Source organism: Aythya marila, assembly GCF_965140915.1.
Source record: "Aythya marila genome assembly, chromosome: 4".
NCBI classification, from domain to species: Eukaryota; Metazoa; Chordata; class Aves; order Anseriformes; family Anatidae; genus Aythya; species Aythya marila.
Window position 1 is genome coordinate 2480444 of NC_139045.1, and position 24892 is coordinate 2505335.

General features: G+C 42.8%; 1 protein-coding gene across 1 annotated transcript in view; it reads right to left on the minus strand.

Moving 5' to 3' along the window:
* UGT8 (UDP glycosyltransferase 8) overlaps positions 1-24892 on the minus strand; it is a 43099-nt gene that overhangs the window by 12726 nt on the left and 5481 nt on the right. The window contains exon 2 of the mRNA XM_082759630.1: positions 11750-12573. Within this exon, the coding sequence (XP_082615756.1) occupies positions 11750-12571 (822 nt within the window). The 5' untranslated portion in view covers positions 12572-12573. The remainder of the gene's footprint in view (positions 1-11749; positions 12574-24892) is intronic.

The following is a 24892-nucleotide window of genomic DNA, read 5'->3' on the forward strand; positions in this document are numbered from 1 at the left end:
AATCTTGCAAAACCCGAGTCACAGAAGAGAACACAGTGATGCAACAGGACTTCTTTGTGTCTAAAATTTCAACATACCTAGCCACTCTAGTCTGTAGTCACCTTCCTACCTGTTACTGACTTAGACCACATTAGCCCTAGCGCTCCAACAACAAGAAATCTCCTGCATCAGGGCAGAAACCAGGGAAACCAGCTTGGTGCTCAGCTGGAGAGAAAACAACACACACTCAGTTAGGTTCCAGTTAGTGAGCTCGGGAGACAGGTGGCCTCAGAAAAACCCACTGACTTTCACTAGAAAACAACTGAAATCACCACTCCAACTGGCACTGTATGAACTCCCAAAACTGTCTATGAAACTGAAAACTTGCACAGAGATCAAGGCTTACCCAGTATGAACTTAGCTATTTCTTCCTCCAAATCCGCTTACATTTTTGTCCTCCAGCACTCGCTGTCTTCCTGATTCAATTACGCACCATATGAAAATTGAGCCAGAATGAGTCATTAGACCCACCTTTGTTTAAGAAAAATAAAGCGTTCCTTGTTGGGGCAGCATTTTACACTTCTCATTTGCAGCATGATAGCGACTTCATTTTCCCCAGTTTAAACGACGTTCACATTTGTTGTAAATGCAGCGTGATTTTTTTTTTCAATGCAAGGGAAAGATGATTAATAACTGAAATTACAGCTTCTGAGGTCTACACCTACAGTAAAGGTCTGGGGCAGGGAGTTATTACATAAAGAGCTGCATTACTGAGCCTTCTTCAACGTTTTCTTCAAACTTCAGCTGAACACAGATGCACCTTTGGCTTTTACAATTAATTCAAGCTTTACATACACGTGGTAAAGACAAACTAACTTTTCCAGTGACTGTTGTAGAGTCCTTGCCCATTTTTTTTCTTCAGGTGTAAGTATTTTCCGGTTTTGTTGCGTAGAAGGAAAACCTCTTGCCTCAGTTACTTCACATCCTAGCACAGCCAGCAATTGCAGACATTTCCTTCGCTGAGGCTACCCTGCACACTTGAGAAACCAGACACTAAGAAGCACAGACCTTGTTTCCCCCTTTCCAAAATAGGAATCAAAACCAGGACAGCTAAAACCCCAAAACCATGAAGTACCTGACAGCAAGGTCCTCAGAAGAAGGTAGTCAATTCTGGATTGAGCTGCCAAAAACTTAAATCAGGCACTTATACAACTTCCAGCTAAAGAAAGATTATTTTCTTTTAGTAAAGTTACACAGAAGAGAAGCTGATGTTAATGAATTACCTTAGACACACAGGTGCATTCTGGGGTTCCCCTGAAATTTTATGCAAAGCAGAGCTGAAAAGCCTAAAATCTGGGGAGAGATTCACAAAACCCCCTTGAGTGAGGGAGGTTGTTTGGTTCTCATCCAATTATAACTTTACATATTATGACCCCAACAAAACATCATCATGTAGTAAATACATTCATTACTTACTATTTTTACTGAGGTGATTAAGATCCATGCATGCTAAGGTATGAAACATTTAACGGTGTCCCACTTATTCTGCTGGGCCAAACCCTGCCAGGTCCTTGTCTGCTTTCATGTTAATGTCCACGCACATGCATGCTCTTTGGGTAAATTAGTACAACACTAAAGGACTGAAATAATAAACTTTCCTCTGAAACCACCTGCCAGTTGAGTCATATCCCTCATTTCACAGGCACTGACTGCCTGATCCTGGCAGGCAGGGTCGCAAGGAGGTACCAACTGATGTTCAACACCACCTCACACCAGGTGTGCTTTCCCATCCCTTTCACGGTGGTAGCTAAACATGCTCGTGGGTTTCACGGGGGGAAGAGCACTTGCACAGCCCAGGCAGAGGCAGCCCGCTGCTGTGCCTTCCTGCTCCTTCCTTCTCTAGGGAGGGAGCTGACAGGGACTGGCTGGCCTCGTGCCCGATTCGTCCCACATTTACCTTCAGAGCACTCCTTGAGCTCCGCATACGCACTGCGCGCAGGCTGCTGCTTTTTCAGTGTTGGCAATATTTATTGCACTCACAGCTTAGCACAGGCACAGATACTACGACCCTGCCACGTTCTCTTTTCTGGTTTCAGCTGCCTGTGTGCAACCATCCTGGTACGACGCGATGTTACGAAGAGTGAAGGGTTTTGCATGTACGTTGCTCTTTTCCTTAAAGCCTCCCTGTGCTTGCATAGGGAGAATAAGCGCTTATTGATCTACGCTCTTCTGTAGGCAGGACAGGGGATGGGGGAATAAATAAAATAAAAATCTTTTTAGCATTCTCAGACAGGAATGTTATTGTGCCGAGCCCACTATGCGAGCTTTGTTCAGTTTGGTTTTCTAATTAGCAGGCATAGCTGCTAAATGCACAGCTGTGACTATAGAGTGAGGACCCAGCTGGCAGTAACCAGTGGTGCCTAATACTGAGCCTTGCTTCAGATAAACAAAGTACACAAATACAAACATAACCGGGTTTAATATCCGAAGCTTCCCCTGTTCAGCTGCTCGATTCAAATGTGTGATAGCACAAGTGTCTGTTCTTTGAATATGGTTGCGAGCCACCACTCTCCAGCGGGCAGCACAGGCACGCTATGCAGCTCCTGCTGCAAAACGCTGCTCAGGGTGGACAAAACCAGATCTATTTGAAAATAAATAAATAAAATAGCCACATGAAGTGATCTTTAGAAGCAAGACACTGAGAAATAAACAGAAAGGTACACAGAATATTTTTTTTTTAGTGGCCTAACTTTTTAGCATCTTCTAAATAGCACTTCTCTCATGTGAGGTACTTAAATATTGTATTAATACATTTTAACTTAATTTCAAATTTTTATTTTAAAACATTGCTTCAGCAGAGGCAGCTAAAGGCCATGTATATGCAACTGTATGACCTCTAATATCACTGAGCAAACAGGGTCCTATCACATTGCCTGAAAGCTCTAAAATAACACACCTGCCCACAGCAAAGCCAGAGCAGCAGCAGCAGCACTCTGGGCAAAGTTTGACGTTTGTATTGACTTGCCATGAGCTTGCAAGTTAGCTTACACCTGATGGCAATATCTGCTGTGACAAGCAAAGGACAGAGACACGGCCACGAGCTTCTGCCTGCAGAGAGCAGCGGACAGCCCGCACGTCCCTGCCTCAACGCCGCCAGCTGCCTGCTGGCTCAGCCCAACCCTCTGCGTCGGCTCACCCGCACAACACGATGAAGGTGATTTTTTGGCCAGCAGCCTTCCTGCGTTTTAAAAGCAATGACCACACGGCCAGTGTGCTGGCTCCACTGTATCAGGACAGCGTTTGTGTTACCAGGCACCACTTCGTGAGCACCAGCCTTGCAGCTCCCAACCAGGGCACGACCCTTCCCACCCCACCACCTGCCTCTCAATTAATTGCGTCTCAATTCACCGCAGATTTTTTGTTCTCCTTCCTCAGGTACAAGCTGCTGTTGATCACCCACTTCTCTACGGGGATCCTGTAACTAAACTTACTGTTTCTGGTCTGTCCCCTCCCTTCTCTCCCTGGACTCTTCCTGCTGTATGAACTCAAACAGAAACTTTAAAAACGAAACAGAAAAGGTCACGTTTTTTAAAACTCTCAACAAGCTATGTATCCCCTCTTCCCCGGGTACAGTGACATTGTCTGACCTGCACCACATACCATTAAGCAGCTCATCAACTTCAATTTATTAATGAGACCCGCTGTAAGCAAAAAAAAGTCCCTCCAGTTGATTTTAAAGTTTTGTTCACATCAGCAACAAATAAGGCAATCCCCAAACCAATAATTTAGGCAGACTAAATTCCTCTATTTTCTTGCTGGTTAAAGCCATCTGTAAGCCACACTAACACACGAAGCAAGATGTAACATCCGAGCTGTTTTCTGCGAGGTCTCCAAGCAGCGGTGAGCGTGCTGCTGGCACAAGTCACCCAGGAATGCTGCTGATAACAAAGTGCCTCTTTAATAATACTAGGCACAGATTCAGCCTTGCTGAGAAACAAATTCAGCGTTTTCTACCGTTTCTCACTAATTATTTGGTATACACCGTACATTTGCCTCATCAAACATGCACTGAAAAAAATGTTTTTAAAACCTAGTGAAGCTTTTCAGCGCCTGGAGGGCCACATTCTATTGTCCCTGACCTTTGCCCACTTACAGTCCAATACCAGAAGAATGGTTAAGTCCTTTTAGCTTTGAAAAAGAATGAATTTCGGACCCCAAACACAGGTACAAATCACAGCACCACAAGCTTTGGTCTTTTGTCCTGCATCTCATCCTTCTCTAGAGTTACAGGCGCATCCAGTGAAGCCTCCAAGAACGCGGTCTACCCAAAACTAGAGGTCAACCAGAAAACTGCTGCGCAACACTCTGATGCAACTCTTCATCAAAAATCCATTACTCACAGGGACTTTGGCAAACACCCTGGGAAAGCAACCTTGCTTTGCAAAGGAATGGGAGGCAGTGGAAACAAGAAGCTTGCCCTTCAAGAGAGGTTATTCAGACAGCTGCATACCGGTGAAGGGTACACTAAAGGTATCCTCACCTCCACGATTCAAACAAACAATATTGTTGGCACTATCACAGAAGCACCAATCTCTTCAAAAATAAAATCTGCACATTCCTCAGCACGCAGCCCCCTCATGTAACTTGTAAGCATGCACAGTCAGACTTGGGATTATTAAACACACACCAACATTTTGTCAATCCTACCATTTCAGTAGTTGCATATATAACAGAAAGAGCAGGTTAAACTCTGTGGGGAATATTTTGTTGGTTGTTTTTAGAAAGAAAACTGTAAGTACAGAGAAATGCTTCTACTGACACCACCTCTACACTTTCCACCTCCAGAACACTCGGTCAAATTGAACTTCCAGAACTACAGTAACAAGAAAATGGAAGAGAAGATGAATTTTAAACCTAGACCTCTGTGTTACAGCTACTGTCCTACAACCTCTTCCATAAATCCATATTATAAAGTAATTTAGGCAGGCAATTTTGTCCTTCACTGCTCCAGTACAACGCCTGTACTCTGTGGATGGCAGGAGATCTAACTAACCAGCAGCTTTGATTTGGATAATGACAAGTTGTTACTCATTTCTTGTTCAGGTTGACAAGCCCTTCACTCTCCTCCTTTCTCCCTGTATTAAAATACCTACATGTATATACACACACACATGATGTATGATATAAAACATGCACGTTTTTAACAAGACAGTCATCACCTCTTCTTTAACAGGCATAAAAACAGCTGGCTTCTGAGTCCGTGCTGAAGCCATCATCTCTAGCCTTCCAGAAATCCTCGCCAAGCCTCTCCACGCACACGGACACCCCAGTGGGTACAACCAGGGGGCCATAAACTGGGACAGCTCCTGGCCCCCCCCACGTCCACCTCCCAAGCCTGGGATTGCTTGCAGCAGGCACAGAGCGCAGCCTGAGGAAACCCGGTCAGGCACAGCCGAGCTGCAGGAGCTGGCAGCAAAGCAGCAGGGGAAGTTAATGTTTGATTGCAGAGGTCAGCGATGGCAAAACTTCATTTTGACATGTTTTTGTGACCCAAAACAATTCTGATTTGGGTGAGGCACAAATCAATGCTTTGTTGTCTTTAGTCTGGGACCACTTATCCTGCCCCTGGCTAAACAAGGCCATTGGGGCAGTCTTCCCAAAAAGCGGGGGAGAAAAAAAAAAAAAAAGAAGAAAAAGAAGAAAGGAGAAGAAGTCCAAGGAGAATTATTTGCAGCTTTAGTTCATCTCCCTGGAGAAAGGAGGAAGAGAGTTCACTGACAGGATCACTCGGCCAGGTAATGAAAGCCTTAATTATTTCAGGACATTTGTATACAATGGAACAATGGACAATGAACAAGGTTACTGTACAGCAAGTTTCAGTTGAACATTCATCGGTTCCCCTAAGCTACGACTCCCTCGAAGGCAAGTTTGCAATAAGAATGGCATTATTTGGCAGACAGATGCTTTGTTAGAAGCTGAAGAGGTGTTACCAATTTTCCTAGCACTCCTCAAAAGGTCAGAGAAAAGGCGCTTGAAACCACACTGCTGAAGAGGTTGTGTGCTACCTACTCTTAGCTGCTAAAAACACGGGGGCAATGAAACCATGGGTGACAGTGGTGGGGACTTCTCCTCCCTCACCTGTCCCATCCTGTTCTTCCTCACACGTCACCGATCCCTTCCAGGTGACCCTGCCACACTCCCACACGTCACTGCCATGACGGATGGCTGCCACCTGAAGCTGACCAGCATCAGGATCAATGAACACCCAAGCAGAGTATCAGCCAAGCACAAGGTATCTGCTTTACCTAAATAACCTTTAAGCAATCAGGACATCTGACAAGAAAAGTTGGCTTGATTACAATTTTTTTTTTTTTAAATCAATAACATTATTCATTAGGCTTGCTGCTCTTGAATGTCAGCTCTGAACACATCCCTAACTATTCGAACACTGTTCAAGCTGATGCGTGTACCGAACACAAGAGAAAAAAACATGCATTTGGAAATAAGATCTTACCTTTTAAGATCTTACCTCCACGATATTAGAAATTATAGTATGCCAGAGAAGACAATCATGGAAATAAATCTAGCTCATTATTTGTCCTACATACAGCTTAGCCTTAAAAACTCTCAACTGACATTCACCATTAAAGCACTGCAGATTATCAAAGTGAATTAATTTTGTTGATTTATTCATTTTCATGTTGAAGTGCACAAGACCATTCTAAAATCAGAAAACCTGTTTACAGGTAATAGCTTATATTAACTTTTTTTTTTTTTTTTTAAATGAAGGAAATACTAAAATACCTTCTGCTGCTTTTAATTTTCATCATTTGACCTATGCAACACCCACACTGAACCTTGAATTCTCCATTCCCAGTACATGCAATCATTTAGCTAAAAAAAAAAAAAAAAAAAAAAAAACACAAAACACAACACATTATGCAATTATCCACAAACCAAGACAACTTGCTTTTTGATGCACTGCTGAAGGCCAGGAATGAGGACTTCCATTCCCAACGTCTTGAAGAGGTTCGGTGTTTGCCCCTCAGAGCGCAGGATGCCAGCTTACGTACTCAGAGGACCTCCTTCCCCTTCCAAAGTTTTACTGGAGATACCGACCTGACTTCTGAAATCATCATGGCACCCTCTTCCCCCTCTCTTACTGTCCAGATACACGCTGAGTCACATTTCTTCCCAAATTTGAAATTCAACACTACAGCTGGAATGTGGTTTGTCAACCTAGCAATACTGCTGCATTTAAGACTGGAGATTATGACAAGGAAAAAAGGCAATTTTTATTTCTGATGACAGTACCTAAGGAGCTCAGGTTATGTCCTTCCTTGTGTAGCAAAAGATCAATAGTCAGTGGTGATGAAGCTGTACGTGGAAATATATTTAAGGGGCAGAATACATGATGATATGGTACAGTACAGAATTCACACAGTGGCCCACAATCTTTATCGTCCTCAAGACTTTTTGCCTCCCCAGCTGATACATCACGTGCATTTTAAAAGAGCTCTAGAATTGCTTCACATTGCCAGATATTTATTGTCAAATGTATCTCCATAAGAACTATTTTCCCAGTCCTTTAAAACAAAAAATAATAAAAAATGGTACTATCAATGTGCTAAAATCTAATGCTACAGTCTGCAAGAGCAAGCTGTAAGGAAATTGTTCTTAATATGATGAGTGAAATAAAAATCTGATCTAAGAAACGTGTCCTTATTCTTCCACTCAACTGTAAAGACAAGTCAACCAACACCAGTCTGAACAGGCAACTGTCTGCAAGACTCAAAAAAAAACTTTTAATAAAGATATTTCAAAGCCACCAATTTGTTACCTAGATCTAGATGAATACAGTAGCAAGATTAGATAAGAGATCTACAGGGAGGAGCAAATAAATTACTCTAATTACTATTTGATGACAACTATGGCTGAAAGGATAGCTTTTACTTCTGAAATGTGAGCATCCTCCTTTGCAGTGTAAATTTACTCAGGTAGAAGAGAATTAAAAAACAACCTGACGTTTGTTTCTGTCTTCATAGCAATAATAAGTGGCATTCAGTCCAAAAGAAGTGCAAGACCAGCACTGAAGGAAAGCACGATATTACAAAAGTAGCTAAGAGGCTTTAAAAGCTGAGCAGGTATGAAGAAAGAAAAGCTCAATTTGCATGCCAGACAGTAGGCATGATTTTACTTTCAGTGATGTTTTTGATAAATGCTAATACAGATGATCTCACACACAACTGTATCCAAGCTGTGGGATCCAATCTGTGTCCCAACACACCCGTACAGACAACTGGTTGATCTAAACAAGTCTTTCAAAATAATGTTTACCTTCTTTTCTTGCAGCACAGTTCCTCCTCATTTTCAGTGCCCTTTGCCCCCTCCCTGACTACGCAGTTGGCATTTCCTGGCGCTGCTGCTTAGAAGAGCCATAGGGTTTCTACCCTTATTCAAGGACGTATCTTATCAGGCTGATTAATGCCTAACTGCCTAACAACCTACTCACAAGAGGTTTCCCCATTGTTTCTTAAAATGTGCGTTACTTCAAACTCCAGTTTCACCCAGCTTAACAGGATCCCCCTGGAGAAGTGCTACAAGGAGGCGGCGGAGGAGCCTTTTTCTTTCTAGCTGCCGATGCCAGCTAACCAGAAAATACAAGTAACGCCATACACTTAGTATGTTAAGTCAGCAATCACCTTAGAGACTGATATTTAGCGTCTGTCTCCAGCTTTGGGCCTGTTAAGGCAATCCTACCCTCTATAAATAATTCAAAATGCACTATTTTTGCAGTTACCTGTACAAACCCTGGACTCCTTGCCATACATATGTAAGTTTCTATTCATTTATGGGTAATGCACATAAAGAGGCAGCCACGGCCTCTGGGCACGGCAGCCCTGTCACCCGGCGCCCCTTCCAGCCCAGCTGAGGCAGCTCGGGGCCACCTCAGCCCCAGGCAGGAGGCAGAAAGCTGCAGGAGCCGTTTGGGTGAGGGCTCCAGCCCCAGGACAGGGCAGCAGCTGAAAGCAGTCGCGGCACCAGCCATCTGCTTTTCATCTACCAGGGTACGGTGACAGATCTGAATTTTAGCTAGAAAATGAACCCTACTGCCCAATTTACCCACAATACGGTGCCACAGGAAGTAGGATTGCGCATAGCAGCATGGACGTGGATAAGCAATATGGTAGGAGAGAAATGCTCCCACTTTCATATGCAATCACAGCCCACACTTAATGTAAGAATGCATTACCCAGTAAAACTGAAAAGAAGGCAAAAAACGCCTCACAGTTTGCTTTTGTGTTTGTTTTTCTTTCTTTAGCCCCACTGCAATAAATATTTGCCAATACATACGCTACCCATAGGTCTACCTCAAGGTCACTGGCAGCCTGAGTACACTGAAGACGATACTTACGGCTCCCTCTCCTCCCATCACAACATTTGATAGCAACATTCATGGTTCCAGAGCAAATTTAGGAAGCAATTTAAGAAGGTTTAAAAATGTATATACATGTCTATGTTTGTATGTGTGTACAGACATGTTTATATACAAACATGCATTTTTATGCACACATAGGTATAGGTATAACCCCATAGTAAAACGGCAAAGTAAAACTGTTCTTTCCATATTCTTTCATCTCATTTTACAGAAGAGAAAATTCCCGCTTGCTTTGGGGACAGTTTACTTTTTACCCTGAAGACCAATCCAAAGAGACCATAAAAGACAATGACGACGTAGCACCCAAATTTATCATGCAACAGAACAGACATTTTTCTTCTTACAGAAAAAGAAAATATCCATTTGGAAAATGAACAGCTGAAATTCAATCCAGTCAGAAAGGCTGTCCTGGAGAGAGTGTGGTTGAACTTTGTTTAGACAGCACAAGACCACCTTTAGTCTGCTGTCTCAGGATGTCTGTGTGCTGACTTTCTAAACATGTGTCTATCTATACATTAAGGGAGAGCTCCTTAAAGAAGCACTGTTTTGTTCACTAATACAAGTAACAAGCTGCCTGTTAGGGGGATCCATCAAATGAAAACCATGCAAAATATGATGTTCCCTAACCTGAATTTCTTCTCCAAAAAACAACAATAGAAGGCAATTGTATCCTCCCCCTGTAGCAATACAAAGAGATACGGGTAGAGACAGTGCCCTAAATGGAGGCCTAGAATTACCCTAAAGCAGCAGACCTTGCAAAAATGGCTCTAAGCAGGAATCTGCAGCAGCCATCTTACCCCCAAATACCTGTTTGAGAGTTCACCTTTTTTATCACCTCCAAAAAATAAATAAATAAATATATATATATATATTTATAAATATAGAAATCACACCTATCACCATATTGATAAACACTCTTTGGAACCACTCTGATGGCTTGAGTAAGAACAGGAGTATAGTGCTGTTAGTTCCTCAGCACTTCTGTTTCCAGCAAATCTGAAAAAAAGAGCCAGAAGATTTTGCTCAGCTGCAAGTTAGGCTACCTACAGGAATGCCCTAATCTGTGCCAAGACTACACAAAGTCTGCCCACTTCTGAATTTCTGGGAAGATGCACTGGATAGTAGCATACAATCAGACAAGCTCCTGCATGTTCAGAAAGCTCAGCAAGTGCTCAAACACAATGGAAGTTGAGCAGGGAAAAAAAAAAAAAAAAAAGATAAGGAAATTGGTATAGTGATCCAAATCCTGCAGCCTGAAGCAGAACTGTCTGATGTTTTCCTGATCTGGTGAAAAAAGGTACTGCTAAGTCAGAACAGGAAGTGTAAAGAAGAGAAAACAAGCCCTCCAACACCAATTGTCAGGGGAAAAACAGATGAAAAGTGGGCCTGAAAGTTCTCATGCAAAAAGCAAAGGCCAAATTAGTCATTTTCAGAAGCAAATCAGCGAGTGGTGCAGATCTACCTACCTATTGCCCAGCCAGAAGTGTCTATTATTAATCAACTCCAAATCATTATCTATTTGTTTATGTACAGATAAATAAATAGTAAGTGCAAACGACATGATCTTCTGTGAAATTTTGTTCTGCCTGTCACGCTCGCTATTGTGTTGCTGAACAAAGGCATTCTTGGCTATCAGGTATCAAGACCACATGGTACACTGTATTAATCAAGCTTAATTATTAATCTGTGCAGCCAGGATTTCTGGAATCTATCCATCCACTATTACTATTTCAGTCTGAAGTTCATTACCTGATGGCAAATAAGAGTACTGTAAATTTTTTTTTTTTTTCTGAATACAGCACTGGTGCCTCATTGGTCAACTCACATCATCTCCATTTGTTCAACTTTATAGTTTCTTCATGCAGATAGCTTTAAAGACATTTTTACCTATAAAACCAAAGGAATCAAACTTTCCATACAAACACTAATACCATGAAATTAAAGATGGTATAACCTGTTAATGGGCTTATTTAAGCGTAAGTTTCTTCACCTGTTCATTCTCCTATTTTAACCCACACTTGGTTAGAAGTAATTTTCATGTTAGTGTGTACTGCCTTTTCCTCTCCTCTGTTATTAAGCACTTAACTCCAAAGAAAAATACCTCCTGCAACCACAAAAGACTAATTCTGGTGAGCTTGCATCTCAGTTTCTCCCCCCACCCCAAACCGTTTCCAACTACTTCAGGGGTATATTCCCTCGGAGAAACAACAAAACGAGCTCTAAAACATCAAGATACTGATCCCTTTTAAAATTCATTGCTCAGAACCGCCACTCATCATATGAGGTAAACCAGATACCACAGGAATTACTGTAAAGCTCAGCAAACCTTACTTCTGGCAGCGGGCTGGCCGGTTTGGTTAGGATTCCTCCCACATAAACAACATTTGGTAGCGTGGGTCTTGGAAACTCCAGTGCTACATCAGTACAAAGCATCCACAGGCTGGATCCATGAACCAAGTCATACATGGACCGTTCTGGCATAACCTTGTATTTCTGCATTATCCTTTCGTATTTTGGCAGAACCAAAAAGCTGACTCCAAATCTTGAAATAAGATACACAACAGTATTTTTAATCCTCTCAAATAGGTTCATGTGATCTGTGAGCAGCGAGTTAAACTCTGGAACGTAAGAGAGGGGAGCTGGAGCACCCACTTCTGCTGGATACCAAAGGCCAGTGGAAAAGACGGCGTACTTAACCCCTAAAAGGTGAGCTATAACAAATCCACACATCTCATTGGGATCTACCAGGAGCAGGTCAAATTTTTCCTGTTTCAGGGTACGCATGAGGTTTTGGTTGCCAACAATCATGTCACAGTTCTTGGAATAGTGGTCCAGGATATCGAACAGTTCCAGGGCCGTCAGTCTCCCAGAGAAGATACTCCTCATCTTGGACTGGAGAAAGTCATCCGAGGTGCTGCTGTTAAAGATCCCTGGGTAGCGCTGAAGTCTATAGTGATTAGATGGAGGAATCTCTCTGCCCTCAGAGAGGAGAAACACTGTCTGGTGACCTTGGTCATGCAAGGCTGAGGCCAGAGTCTTAAAAATATAAAGATGGCTTTCAAACATAATTGGCGGCACAACAACGATTTTGGCAGCCCTTGCTATCCCAACAGCGCTCCACAGGAGGATGAAAGCTGGAGTGTACGGCTTCATAGCTGAAACAAAAAATAGAAGCATTACATCAACAGAAAACAGGTTGGCACATTACCTGGGAATTAGGGGGGAAAAAAGTTATGTAATACAACTCAGTAGACCCATGAAAGCTAATCACATCTCCCTATCTCAAAAATATCTTTGCAACAGTCAAGGGGGAAGAACAGAGCCACTAGGCTTCAGAATACATTTGGTTGTGCTCGTTTTCCAGCAAGGTCTGCCTTTTTCCCCCCTTCCTCCCTTTCCATCTGGAACAGAGAGTAGATGAGACTTCTTCCAGCACAGATATCTATAGGGCACCTGCACTACAGGCAGGAGAACCGACACAGACAGCGAGGCTTGTACCCTCCACAGAGATACTGCGCACGTTGCTTCTGAATTATATACGCAATCCAACAGCTACAAGATTTTGAAGTCAGCTCAGAAAGCCAGATCCTGCTATGTTCGGGATTATACTTAAAATCGCAACTGCATTACTGTCATCGTGATATACTGAGCAAATTAAGCATTCTTAAAAGACACCACACGTGCAGACCCAAAGGCCAGAATTCCTCATTTATTCACACATCAGATACTAAGGATGAACGTGTCATTTATTATTCCTTTCAGCACAGGATATAACACTTTTACAGATACATTTCAGTCTCGCATCCTCAACTGGAACTTCTAATATACAATTCTTGCTTTTTAGTTTGTGCTCCCTGTACTGAGACCCACACCCCCTACCGCTGACGTGGTTGTGAGCGCTTCTGCTGCAAGTGCTTCTGATGGGTGCCCACTGCCTTCAGGCTTCCACTCTGATTTAAGGACAGCGTTTCCTGCTGTTTTATTTTCATATAAGCTAATAAGAACTAAGAAGGTAAGTTTTTCCTCTAAAAGGACGTGGAAATTCAGGCAATGTTTTTCTTGGTTAGTGTGACACTGATCGGCCACATCGGGATGGAGAATCGAGATCTGGCAGGGAGATGTTACCAGTAAGAACCAGTGTGACTACTTCCTTCTCTCAAAAATCGCACTCTGTGTATGAGAACAAATGAAATAAAGGGAGTTATACCACATACACGAACATCAGCCTCCACTGAGGGACTTCTACAAGTGCTGGACTCTCCAGCTGCTTTAATCGGCACTTGCACAGACATTCAGGCATGAACTCTAGCCTACACCACAAACAACGTCACTTTAAAGGCAGTTCTTGACAGTAGCGGGCTTCAAGGGAATGGGAAAAGAATTTTCCTTGTGTTTTGGTGAATAAAGCCGGATGAAAACAAAGCATATGAAAAGCACAGAGAGGGCATGTCAGAATGCCCCTCAGTCACATTAACCCTCCTAGCACAGGGAATTGAGGACAAGCCAAACCAAACAATCTGCTCTTGTCTCGTGCCAAACCAAATCCATGTGGAAACAGGAGTCTGTTGCGGTGTCCTTTAGAAATAAGCAGTACAGAAACTGATAATGCTACTACTCGGGCCTTGTTATCTCCTCACAGTGCTCTCCTGTAACCCTCCTACAGATTGCTTAGTTTTTTGTTTCATTATTGTTTTTTTTTTTGGTAATGTTAGGTGGGTTACCAGCTCACCAAAAGAGCACCTGAATTGTATTGCTGCAATCTAACGTGGGTCTTTCTGAATTATGTCCCATTTTTTTCCCCTACTCCAGATTTTGCAGCTTGCTTGACTTTGAAGCTTTTATAAGCATGCAGAGCCTAACTTAAAGCTGCAGAATTACGACAAGGTACATAGATTATATTTAGATCAAATTTCTCGTGTAATAAGTCTTCTTCCTGTACTTGAAACCTGTCCCACGCTTGCCTTCAGAGAGCATTACCACCACCTAGGAGATTACTGACCAGCGCTTATGAAAATCCTCCCAACTTATTACCACCAGCAGCCGTGTGCCTGTGCACACAGGTACACACAAGAAAGTTCACACAGGCAAAGAGACTTTTTTTTCCTCCTTTTGCTGTGAAAAAGCCCACACCAGGAAGAGGCACAGTAAAACCTTATGGTACCCAAGAGCAGGTGGTAAAGAACTGAAGCACGGAGAATTCACTGAGATCCCCCCAACACAACACATCCACGGGCTGAAGTACCTCTGGGAAGAACTTGGAGAAGTTTTGCTGTTCCTAGGCACAAAGCTCAATTTTACCAAGATAACACTTCAGGGGGAGAGAGAGGAAATTCCTTGCTGCAAATATTACCAGCGGCTTTCAAAGCCTTTGCTACGCTGCATTCTTGCCTGACATCGGATGAGATCGAGTTGTTTGCTAAGCTGCCTCAATCAGGGTGTCAGAGGTGACCCTAAAACACCTCCTCCCCTGCAACAGCAGTAATTAACATCAAACGAAACAATAGCCCTGTTCATTCTCCAACAGAGTTCAAAAAAGCGTTCTTTCTACATGAAAAACAGCTTGCCTCTCCATTTTTTTTTCTTAAGAACTATTAAAGCTTTGACAAAAAATGAACGATGACACCAACGCTGAGTAAAGAGTCCAGTACTGCATGGCTCCATTACTTCTCATTGGTTACACTTCCAGCACAAATGCTGGACCTCACAGACCAATTAAAGCATTAAATTGCCGTTTGGGTCCAGGCCTTGGCTTTCACTGGAGGCTTTCTAAAAAACCACAGCACACCACGAGGCTCAGCTGCCCTCCCAGGAGCTCCCCGTTGACGGATGTGACTACCCAGGCCCCCGCTAATTACCTCACTGATCACCTTGTTTCGTTCCCAGCTGTGGGGCTGGCAGATTTTACACAGCAGCAGGGGGCTGTGCTGGGGAAGGATGAGCCCAAAGGATGATGGCTATCACCATCAATGCTGCTGGAGGAGAGCATGCACTACGTAAGCTTGGTTTTAAATAAAAATGGTTTATGAATGAAATATGAAAGGAAAGCGATGAGTCAAACTTGGAAAAAACACTATTGATTACCTCCTCGTGCTATAAGCATTCCCATGATCTAAGTTACTGCTTCTGTCAACAACAGGGATGTTACAAAACCGTAGATGGATTGGGAAATGCAGAAACAGTTGATGTTTCTGAGATCCCTGTAAATCAGAGGTATCAGAAGCCTCAGGGCACGCCGTGACCCAACCGGCTGCCAGCTGCAGGAGCCCCGTGCTGTACTTTGATCTCCTGACCCGACGCGGGCTCCGAGCACAGCACGTCTTAGTGAGCACGCAGGTACAATCCTTAGCCCTAAGGCGCATTTTCCACTGCTTCATCTCTGCACATGCCACCGAAAGCCACCCAGAATTACCTCTGCACTTCCTTAGGATGCTGTCAGTATCACACCACCTCTTCTGATCCCCGCCCTCACTGCACAGCGCTGCCTTACATGAGAACACGTCGAGTGACTTCATCTTTATGAGCCTCCCATAAAGCACGAGCTAGCTAACATGTAAATCTGTCACCAGAATTACAAGCAGCTACGAAACACTAGTTTTTCCTCTCCTGCTGTGCATCGATGATAACAGATGACACTCCTCTCTAGAAGCCTCTCAGCACCTTCACTAGTCAGAACCGATCCAAAATGCTGTTACGGAGTTCCCCTTTCCAACGCAAGCATCTTCCACAGGGACAAGAAAATATACGTACAGGGCCTGCCAAACCACAGAGGTAGTAAACACGTGACTCTATAGAGAAATGCCCACTAAGGGACCCTTTTTACTGGAAGCAATGGCATTGACCTCATATTGCACTCAACCAAAGTCTCCACCTGTGGTGGGAGCCCCCAGGATGTGGCCTCGTAACTTCATCCCTTGGCCAGCCCTGGGCTGGGAGCTTGCAAGGTCTGCATCGAGCAGAAGCACGGGCAATATGCAACAGCACTCAGTTCACCAACTAACCGTGCTCCCAATTCCCATTTTGCAGACCAGGTAGCAGACACTGAGTGAGGTACCCCCGGCAGCAACACACAACCCCGTGCGTTCAGCTCCCTGCCATCAGCCAGGGGTCCTCTGGAGACCTGAGGTACTCCCAGCACGACACAGAGAGCTGCTGATGCCCATCTCGATGGGAATCTCCAACCCGTCTCACCTCCGAGAGCCACAAGGCTCATTTCAGTGCCAGCCCATCGAAACCAGAGCACTCCCCCTGCAACCCATAATCTACAAACCCCCAGAACAAGCCATTGGCAAAATATCTAAAAGGGATCAGCATCCAGCACCACTGCGTTCTGCTGCAAGGGATCCTGTGAAAAGGAATGGTCAAATGTCGGTATAGTAGGAACGAAAAAAAAAACACAAAGCCAGAGGGTGACATTTCTCCATCACAGTTAATAGTATAAAAAATGTCCTAAATCTTTCTGCCTAGAATTTGCCTGCATACAGTAAGATTTCCTTCTGGTGGCATATACTAGCCTCTTAAAACAGAAGGCATAAAAATGAGAAGGAACAAAACTCAATTTTATTTTTTTAAATACTTAAGACTATTACCACGGAATGAAACCATTTACTCCTCTAAGCCAAAAAGCAAGAAGAGGTATGGAGAAAAAGGAGACGTAAGGAGCAGCTTTATACAAGTAAACGCAACTGCTTTCTGTAGAGAGTTCAGCTCTTGGAAGAAGTTAAACATTAAACCTATTCCAATGGCTTCTCATAAAGTTAATGGCTTGCATGTCGTTCTTCAAATGAAAGAGAAAGTACAAGTTTTAACGTGGGCTGCAGAAAACCAAGCACCTACAGAGGACTGTTGAAGGGATGTTTCCAGCTGATTAAGAGTTCTAATTCCTGGTTTATTTTTACTTTAACAGAACATGTTACTATTCACCCAGAAAGACAAAGCAGGACTGAGAACAGGAAATGTGACTGTGCAGATAAGAAGTCCGCGTTTTATTTGTGAAGGCCCTATACAGAAAAATTTGGAAACACAGAAAGAAATGGGGTGACATTTAAGTTCATATGAATTACACAAAGAAGTCCTAATGCTTAAATTAGTATTTTAAAAGTGAACTAACACTACGTTTGTATTTCAATCCTAAAAAATATTTTTAAATCATCCTTATTCATAATTTATGCAACAGCCAGCTAGAGCACTGAAATACATACCGAAGATAAGATTTACTGCCAACCCTTAACAATGTGCTAACCACCCTGTAATTAAAACCCAGACTTTTTTCTCTGGTTTCTTCCACTGGCTGCCTACCTGCCTATTTCTGAATCTCCCAGCAATACCCATTTTCAAACCAGCAATACTGTGTTCAGTGTTTTTTTTTTTTTGTTTGTTTGGTTGGTTTTCCCTAGAGCAGTCAGTTCTAGAAGCCAAAGCAGCTCCCAAGCACCTTGGCACTCTGCACAGCTGGAACAAACTGTGAGAATAGTCACCACTACTCAAAAAAGCAGGCAGTACTTACACACAGTAGTAAAGCAGTACTTTTTAGTCACTAATAACAGAACTCTCCTCACTTCTGAAGAAGCAAATGAAGTTTACAGACATGGAGTTGCGTGACAGGAGGGACTTTTTCAAGTCCCTTCCTGCCTTTCAGCCTTTCTTTAGATTTGCTACGGGTGGCTGAGTTTACCTGGGCAGTTTGGTCAGAAGACTGGGAGCTAGGAAGGTGCCCTTCATACCAAACAGCAGCACTGCACCGACAGCAAAGGAGCAATCTTCCCGGCCACTGATCTCTCTCATCTTACCCAAAGGTTTCCAATTTCTCATTACAATTTAACAGATACCAGCACGCATTAAAAAAAGCAGGCTTACCAACTAGATTTTCACCTCTGCAAGCCCAAGTGCAAATGCTGATTAGCACTGAAATGACTAGCTGCAAGTGGGAAGCTAATAAGGTGCCTCACAGAAGTATAATTACCAAAAAGGGGGAAAATTGAGACTTACATGCATTTCAGCGAACAGCATTCACTGCAAACTGCCAACAGAGTCCTGGTAACATACAGATTTATCACCTGAGCCTTGCTCACAGTATTGTCCTCTCTCTCTACTATCAATTAGTTATATAAAACTCAGTATTTCAAAAAGGAGAATAAAAACCTTACTTTTACAGCTGTCAGCTCATGAATGACCTGATCTGACTCGAAGAAAATGCAGGAAAGCAGAAAACTTTTCTGGACAAAGAAATGAGGCATATTTATCAGTGAATAAGCTGAAATATAAGTTGCAAATCTGATGCAGTTTCCACACTGGGATACACCAGGGCACTGCAGAGCAGGGTGCTTTCCGTCACTGAGTCAGATTTGCCATCTTTGCTAACCCACTGGCTCGCATCTCCACCTGGGGGCAAGAAACCAGCACCATAAGCAGGACAATAAGCAGGACAGCGTCACCTCAGCAGTCAGTCCCACCTTACAGCGCCCACCACAGGTATCAACACACCCAACGTGGTTTTTAGATAGTGTGCCTTCTAGCTGTAGCAAGAAACATGTTGTGGAAAGCACCGTGCCTTAAAGGCTGCTCTAGGCTGTGGCTGAAAGCCAACAAGTTACCAAGAGCACCAGAAGCTCCCCGTAAAGCGCTGGCAGCTACTGACTGTGGGTTACTACTGCTCTTCATAAAACTGAAGCATTAAAGAGGAGAAAGAAAGAGCACAGGTTATCTTGGGCAGTGGAGCGTGAGGCAGGCCGAAAAGCAGGTTGTTACCTGAAGCGTTACCCACATTACCCAATTTATTGGAGCCCCAGTGCTGCGCTGCCTGTTCGAAATCCCATCAACATCCACCTATTTTATGTGCAAATCTGTTTGCTTTCACTGTTATTAAACACAGTTTCACAGATAAAACATGGTATCCAGCCTTCATAGGCTTGTAAACATTTCAGTTAAACAAATAGAGAGCCAAGCCCTACGGAGCTAGTTGCATGACCAAAGGCCCTGTAAGCAAAGCATTTTATCAAGCCCAAGATAGCAAGGAATGACTAACAAAAACCATTTACACTTAGGTGTAAAGCTGAAAGAGGAAGAAGATATTCCAAAACAAATAAATGGTTCTCTAACAGTACTTACAGCATGATTCAGTAATAAAATATATGCAACCCAAGCAAGCCTCAGCTCTATCAGACACAAGCAAATAGTTGGTGTTAACAACAAAAATACAAAATATATAAGCGCACACAAGCGTGAATGCAGTGCATTACTTATACCAGGGAACAAATAAAAGAACAGGTCTTCCTTTATATTTGTGATGTGCTCCAAGACATCGCTTCAAAAAAAAATAAATTTCAAGTTCCCCTCAAAACATTTTCTTCAACGCTTAATACCAGCCCACATCAGTATTTCTTGTCAAGCACTGGTATACAGAAATGCCAAAATTTGAAGAAATTCACTGACCAAATCACATGTAGTAGCATATTCAGAAGAGGATCAAATGATCACAGACACGCGAAGGTTTTTAATTAAAGTGACATAGCAGATAAGGGTAAGAGAAGACCCTGTTCTTCAATCTGAAAGTCCAAGTTGACTCCTAAACCTTCAAAGCTGGCAATTGCAAAACACACAACCTATAATCCCACTTACTGTGCTGTACGTATTCTGTAGGTAATAGGAAGCATTATGCTATAATCCTTTAGGAGCATTAAAGGAAATCAGGCCCATAAACTGACTTCAGGCAGCACACTGCAGTTTAAGATTAGGAAGTAACCGCTACTAAACACCCCATGTGCTCTCAGAGATGAAAGCATCAGAAATGTGTGTATGTACAGAGCCTTGGAGCAGCAAAATACATTGTCTAGGAAGAGATTCTGATAACAAGGACTGCAGAACCTTCAGATTTATATTCTTCAGTTTTTCCTATCACAGATCTTTCAACAAATTACTGAGGTAGTGCATGCTCTGATTGTTATTTTGTGTTGCAATGGTTTAGATAAGTACTGAGATTTGGCTTGTAACTACAGGCTCCTGTTTCAACCAAATGAATAAATTAAGATGTTATTGGAAATGATTCGAAAGAAATGGTGTGCACACAAACAGGGACAGGCCTTTCCATTTACTTTGTGCAGTTTATTCAACTACTGCATTCTTTTACCCAGTGACTGAAGCATTTCCATGACTACAAGAGTGCCACATCCACAGCTGAGAGGAAGATCCACAGACATGATGACGTTGCTGTAAGCATCCATCACAGACCCACTGTGCCACTTAGGCAAACAGCAAAGCAGTTATGAAGGAGTCCACAAGCTATGCAATTTATGACGCCCTTTTCAGTGAGGGCTCATTATTTGTGTTTTATTAAACACAGGGTTTTACCTAAGCTTTTTGAGAGCTGTGCAAAAAAAAAAAAAAAAGATTTAAATAAAAAACGTCACTCAAAAAGTGACATTCAAAAATACAGGTTTTAGAATCAGCAGGCAAAACACTGAATAGACATGCTAGTAGGTAGATTTTATTAAAAACATTACATGGGAATAGAACTCGTACATAAGACTACGCTTTATTAAGGTGAACACAGAGCAACAGTGACTGAGGTCTAACGCCCCTGCTAGCACTTCACCACTGGCTTTCTGAAATAACTGCTGTAATTAGAAACTTCGTGGCCATGAAAAGTAATCCTAAACATCTGAAAAGACTGATTATCTCTAAAAAGATAATCTTTATTACTCTATGAATATATTAGAAATTCCTACAAGACTGGTAAATTATTAACAGTAATATATTCAATCGTTTAAACAAGTCACTTATAAACCACAGCAAGCCCCACACGCCTCAGCATGATAATGCTGCAACATCGACAGCACTGGTCACGGAGAGATTTCCCTCAGAATAAATGATTCCCAGAACAGTTGTGGTTGGAAGGGAGAGAGGCACCCTCCCAAATAACTGCATGAAAATAAGCTCCATAAAGATTTTGCACCCTCTGAAATACTCACATTCCTAGAGCTAGCCAGCAAGCTAGTTAAAAACACTTCACAACAAAGGAAGAAGAGATGTTAGTAACTCCAGGGAGAGCACAGAGGGCAGGAGCAGCAAGTGGTCTTTTGTTCTGCTGTGTGCCAAGCCATTTGACAGGGGACCTGAAGCCCACCGCGGGGCCGTGGCTGGAAGGGGACATGCAGAGACATCAGTGGGGCAGCTCTTTGTTTTGAGCCCGAACCAGAGGAAATCCCAGCAGATGTGGCATGGCAGCGGAGCTGACGTGCTGCCCTGGGCCTGGGGACAAGAAGGAAGCTCAGCACAGAAACCTGAGGAAGCAGCGGGCTGCACCGGCACCCTGCGCCCTCACCCACAGACAGCTCAGGTTCTGCTGCAGCACGCCCCGTATTATGCAGGTCTCCTCTGTGCTGTCTGGGGTTACTTTACCCCCAGCTCCTGTGCTGCCTACACACAGCACAAGTCACCTGCTTTGAAGTGTGACACTGGTATTCCTTGTCAATGAATCCGTCCCTAAGAAGTGAGTGCTCTCCCATCAGCATGGTCCTGGTGTAGCTTATGGCAACACATGCAGCACTGCACCACCAGGAACTGCAGCTGCAAGCCAGGGAGGAAAATGAAGAAATCCTTTTACCTGCAGAGAGAGAAGAGAAAAGCATGCCTCCACCAATGGGACGAGCATTTCACTAGAAAGCAGGAAAAGTCACCCCAAAATCCTTCCCTTTCTCACTGGCACAAGCTGAAATATTGGTTTCATTAAGCACCAAAAAAGAAAGGGGGGGGGTTTGAGTAAAACTTACTTATTTTAAACACTTATCAGTGCCAAGATTCTTCTTTGGTAAAATGACTCTTTAAAGAATAGGATGGAAGACATTGCAGTGCAGGGCTGTGTTGCAAACTTGACATGACAAAGCCTATGCAGGCCATCACAGGGTCATCTAGGTTGGAAGAGACCTCAGGCCAGCATAAAGTCTGCCTCAAACAAACCTCACAATCTGAAACAATGTACTCCTCCTAAACAAACATTTTATGGGGGTTTTATTCCAACCTTGATAATCCTTTGGAGGAGCAGGGGGACGCTTCATCTTTCACTACAGCTAGCTTCAGCTTGGTACAAGCTGTCCCTGGTCACGCCATCACATGACACCTAGCAGCACTGAGCAATTCTTTGTTCTGTTGTGACTTCACCCTATAGCAAATAACTACATTTTAATAAGCTGCACAAACAGATTCACAAAGGAAACCATGGCACATTTGTTACTGCAGTGGGAAATAAAACTTTATTCAAAGTTAAAATACTTTATTAAAAATGTTTTCCTCTTATTCAGCTCAATTAATTGCATTGCTCGAGATCATATGCAGCAACAACTTGTACTCCAACGAGATCCAGCTTGGACAGTCTGTTCAGTGCTAGGTTGCTTTGAAACGTTTGCATCAACAGGCAGGTTTTTGTTACTACTTTTTTATTTATTTATTTTCTGCTTTCAGATACGTGCATGTTTTGTGGTGTCTGCTTTGAACCAACTCCTAGTATGAGTCGATAGTTAAAGAGAAAAATTATGCACACAACTGCTTTTCTCCTTCTGAATACAACGTTCACGGCCTGTCAGAATGACAGAAGACAAAAATCAGCTCAGGAACCTTAAGATGTACAGACTGCACTCCAGCAAGGGCTAACAAAAGACTCGAGCTTATGCAGCTACTGCATAAGCAATTTTAAATACACAGAAGCTTCCTGGAAGTTTCTAGTATCAGCAGTGGGCTAAAATTGCATTATAACTTCAGAAAGGAAACAGTCTGAAGATAAGGTTTGTTGTTTTTTTTTTTTCTTAAAAAATAAGATTGAGACAATCTAAGAGTTAAATACAATTTGTTAATTTACAAATATTAAAGAAAAATTGAACTTGGATCCAACTCAGAGTCACGGTAACGATGACTTGCAGTTCTGAGAACAAGATTCACAGAGGTCAATCTGGGTGTAAAACCAAAACAAATCAAGAAGCCACCCAGATGTGCACCAAGTGCTGTACAAGTGCTCGTGCACCTACCCTTACCCAGTAAAATTCCACCTTCAGGAAGATGTGATCATCTTAATCCACTTCTGGAAAGCAACTAGGACTTTTTGGATGCTACCACTGTGTAATAAGGAATAGTTGATGGTTGTTTATAACAAACATGCTCTCTTAACTACAGCCCTACTGTAGACTATCAAGTTACTTCAACAGTAAATTAAAAATTATGGTACTAATGCAAGATTGACCGTTCCATAAAAAAGTGAGACTACAATAATTTGGAGTATTCTAATCTTCTAGAGTGCTTTCATGAAAATAAAGCTAACTAATAAGCTAAGCAACTGCCAAAGTATCACAAGGGAGAGTAATTAATGATATATCACTACAACAGTTAAAGACTGTAACAAAGCTGCCGTATTTCTAAGGTAGACATGGCATACAGGAGAGTAGGATCTCTTTTACATGATCCTCAAGCTTCAAATGAGATTTCTCATAGTCAAATGTGGGTGAGTTTCCACGCAAGCCTTCCAGATTTACACTAATAACTCATTTACAGACTTCTAGACCCCACAAGCAACGGATACGCCAAACACTAGGCTGGCCTATCCAGTCACATTACTAAAATCACCTGAAATCTTCCATCCCAAGCTCTCTAAAATGAAGAATTTCTGTAAGCAAAACTTCCCACGGGTATTATATGCTCAATTTCATTTGAGAGACTTCTGTGCCCAAGAAACACCATACACAAAGACACAGCTCTGAAGGTTGTTTCTTTGACATCGCTGAAATATCCCAGGGAAAGGCAATAACAATCTTCCAATGACCAGCAAGGTTTAATCAAGGGTCTAATTCTACAACAAATCTTTCTTTGTATTTAAGATGGTGTACACATTTTATTTAGACTGCTGTGACCTCCAATTTCCCTCAGGTGTAACAGGCTTAGTGGACGGAGCCCTAGAAAGAAACAGAAGAAATTCACATCTCATTTTACAGCAAGGTACAGAATAGCAGCAAGATTTACGTGGCCTGTAGCTCACTTCAGAGTATCAGTGCAGCATGCTCAGTGCATGAAGAACTGATGCACCTCTTACACCACATGAGTATTTGCAGCCAGCACTACCCATGGCCCACAAGCAATACCCAGAATTTCAGCTGATGCCCTAAAACCACCAGGAATACACACAGATGTGACTTGGCAACCATGCAGCAACCCGAGAGGTACAATGGTTGAAAATAATAGTAATAATAATAATAATGCGGTGATCAGAGTATGCACTTGCTTCTACCTTACCAATCCACTGTGTCAGATGTTCCCATTTAGCTTCCTAGCCAAACTCCTTAGCTATCTGTTTGCTCTTACTGTGGGGAACAGCAGCCACAAACTGCAGCTTAACGAGTCCCAGTGTGACACTGGAAAAGGTTACCAGGGAGCATGTGGGATTTCCATCCTTGGATCTGTTCAGGACTTGGATAAAAAACAGCCACAGCTGATCCAATC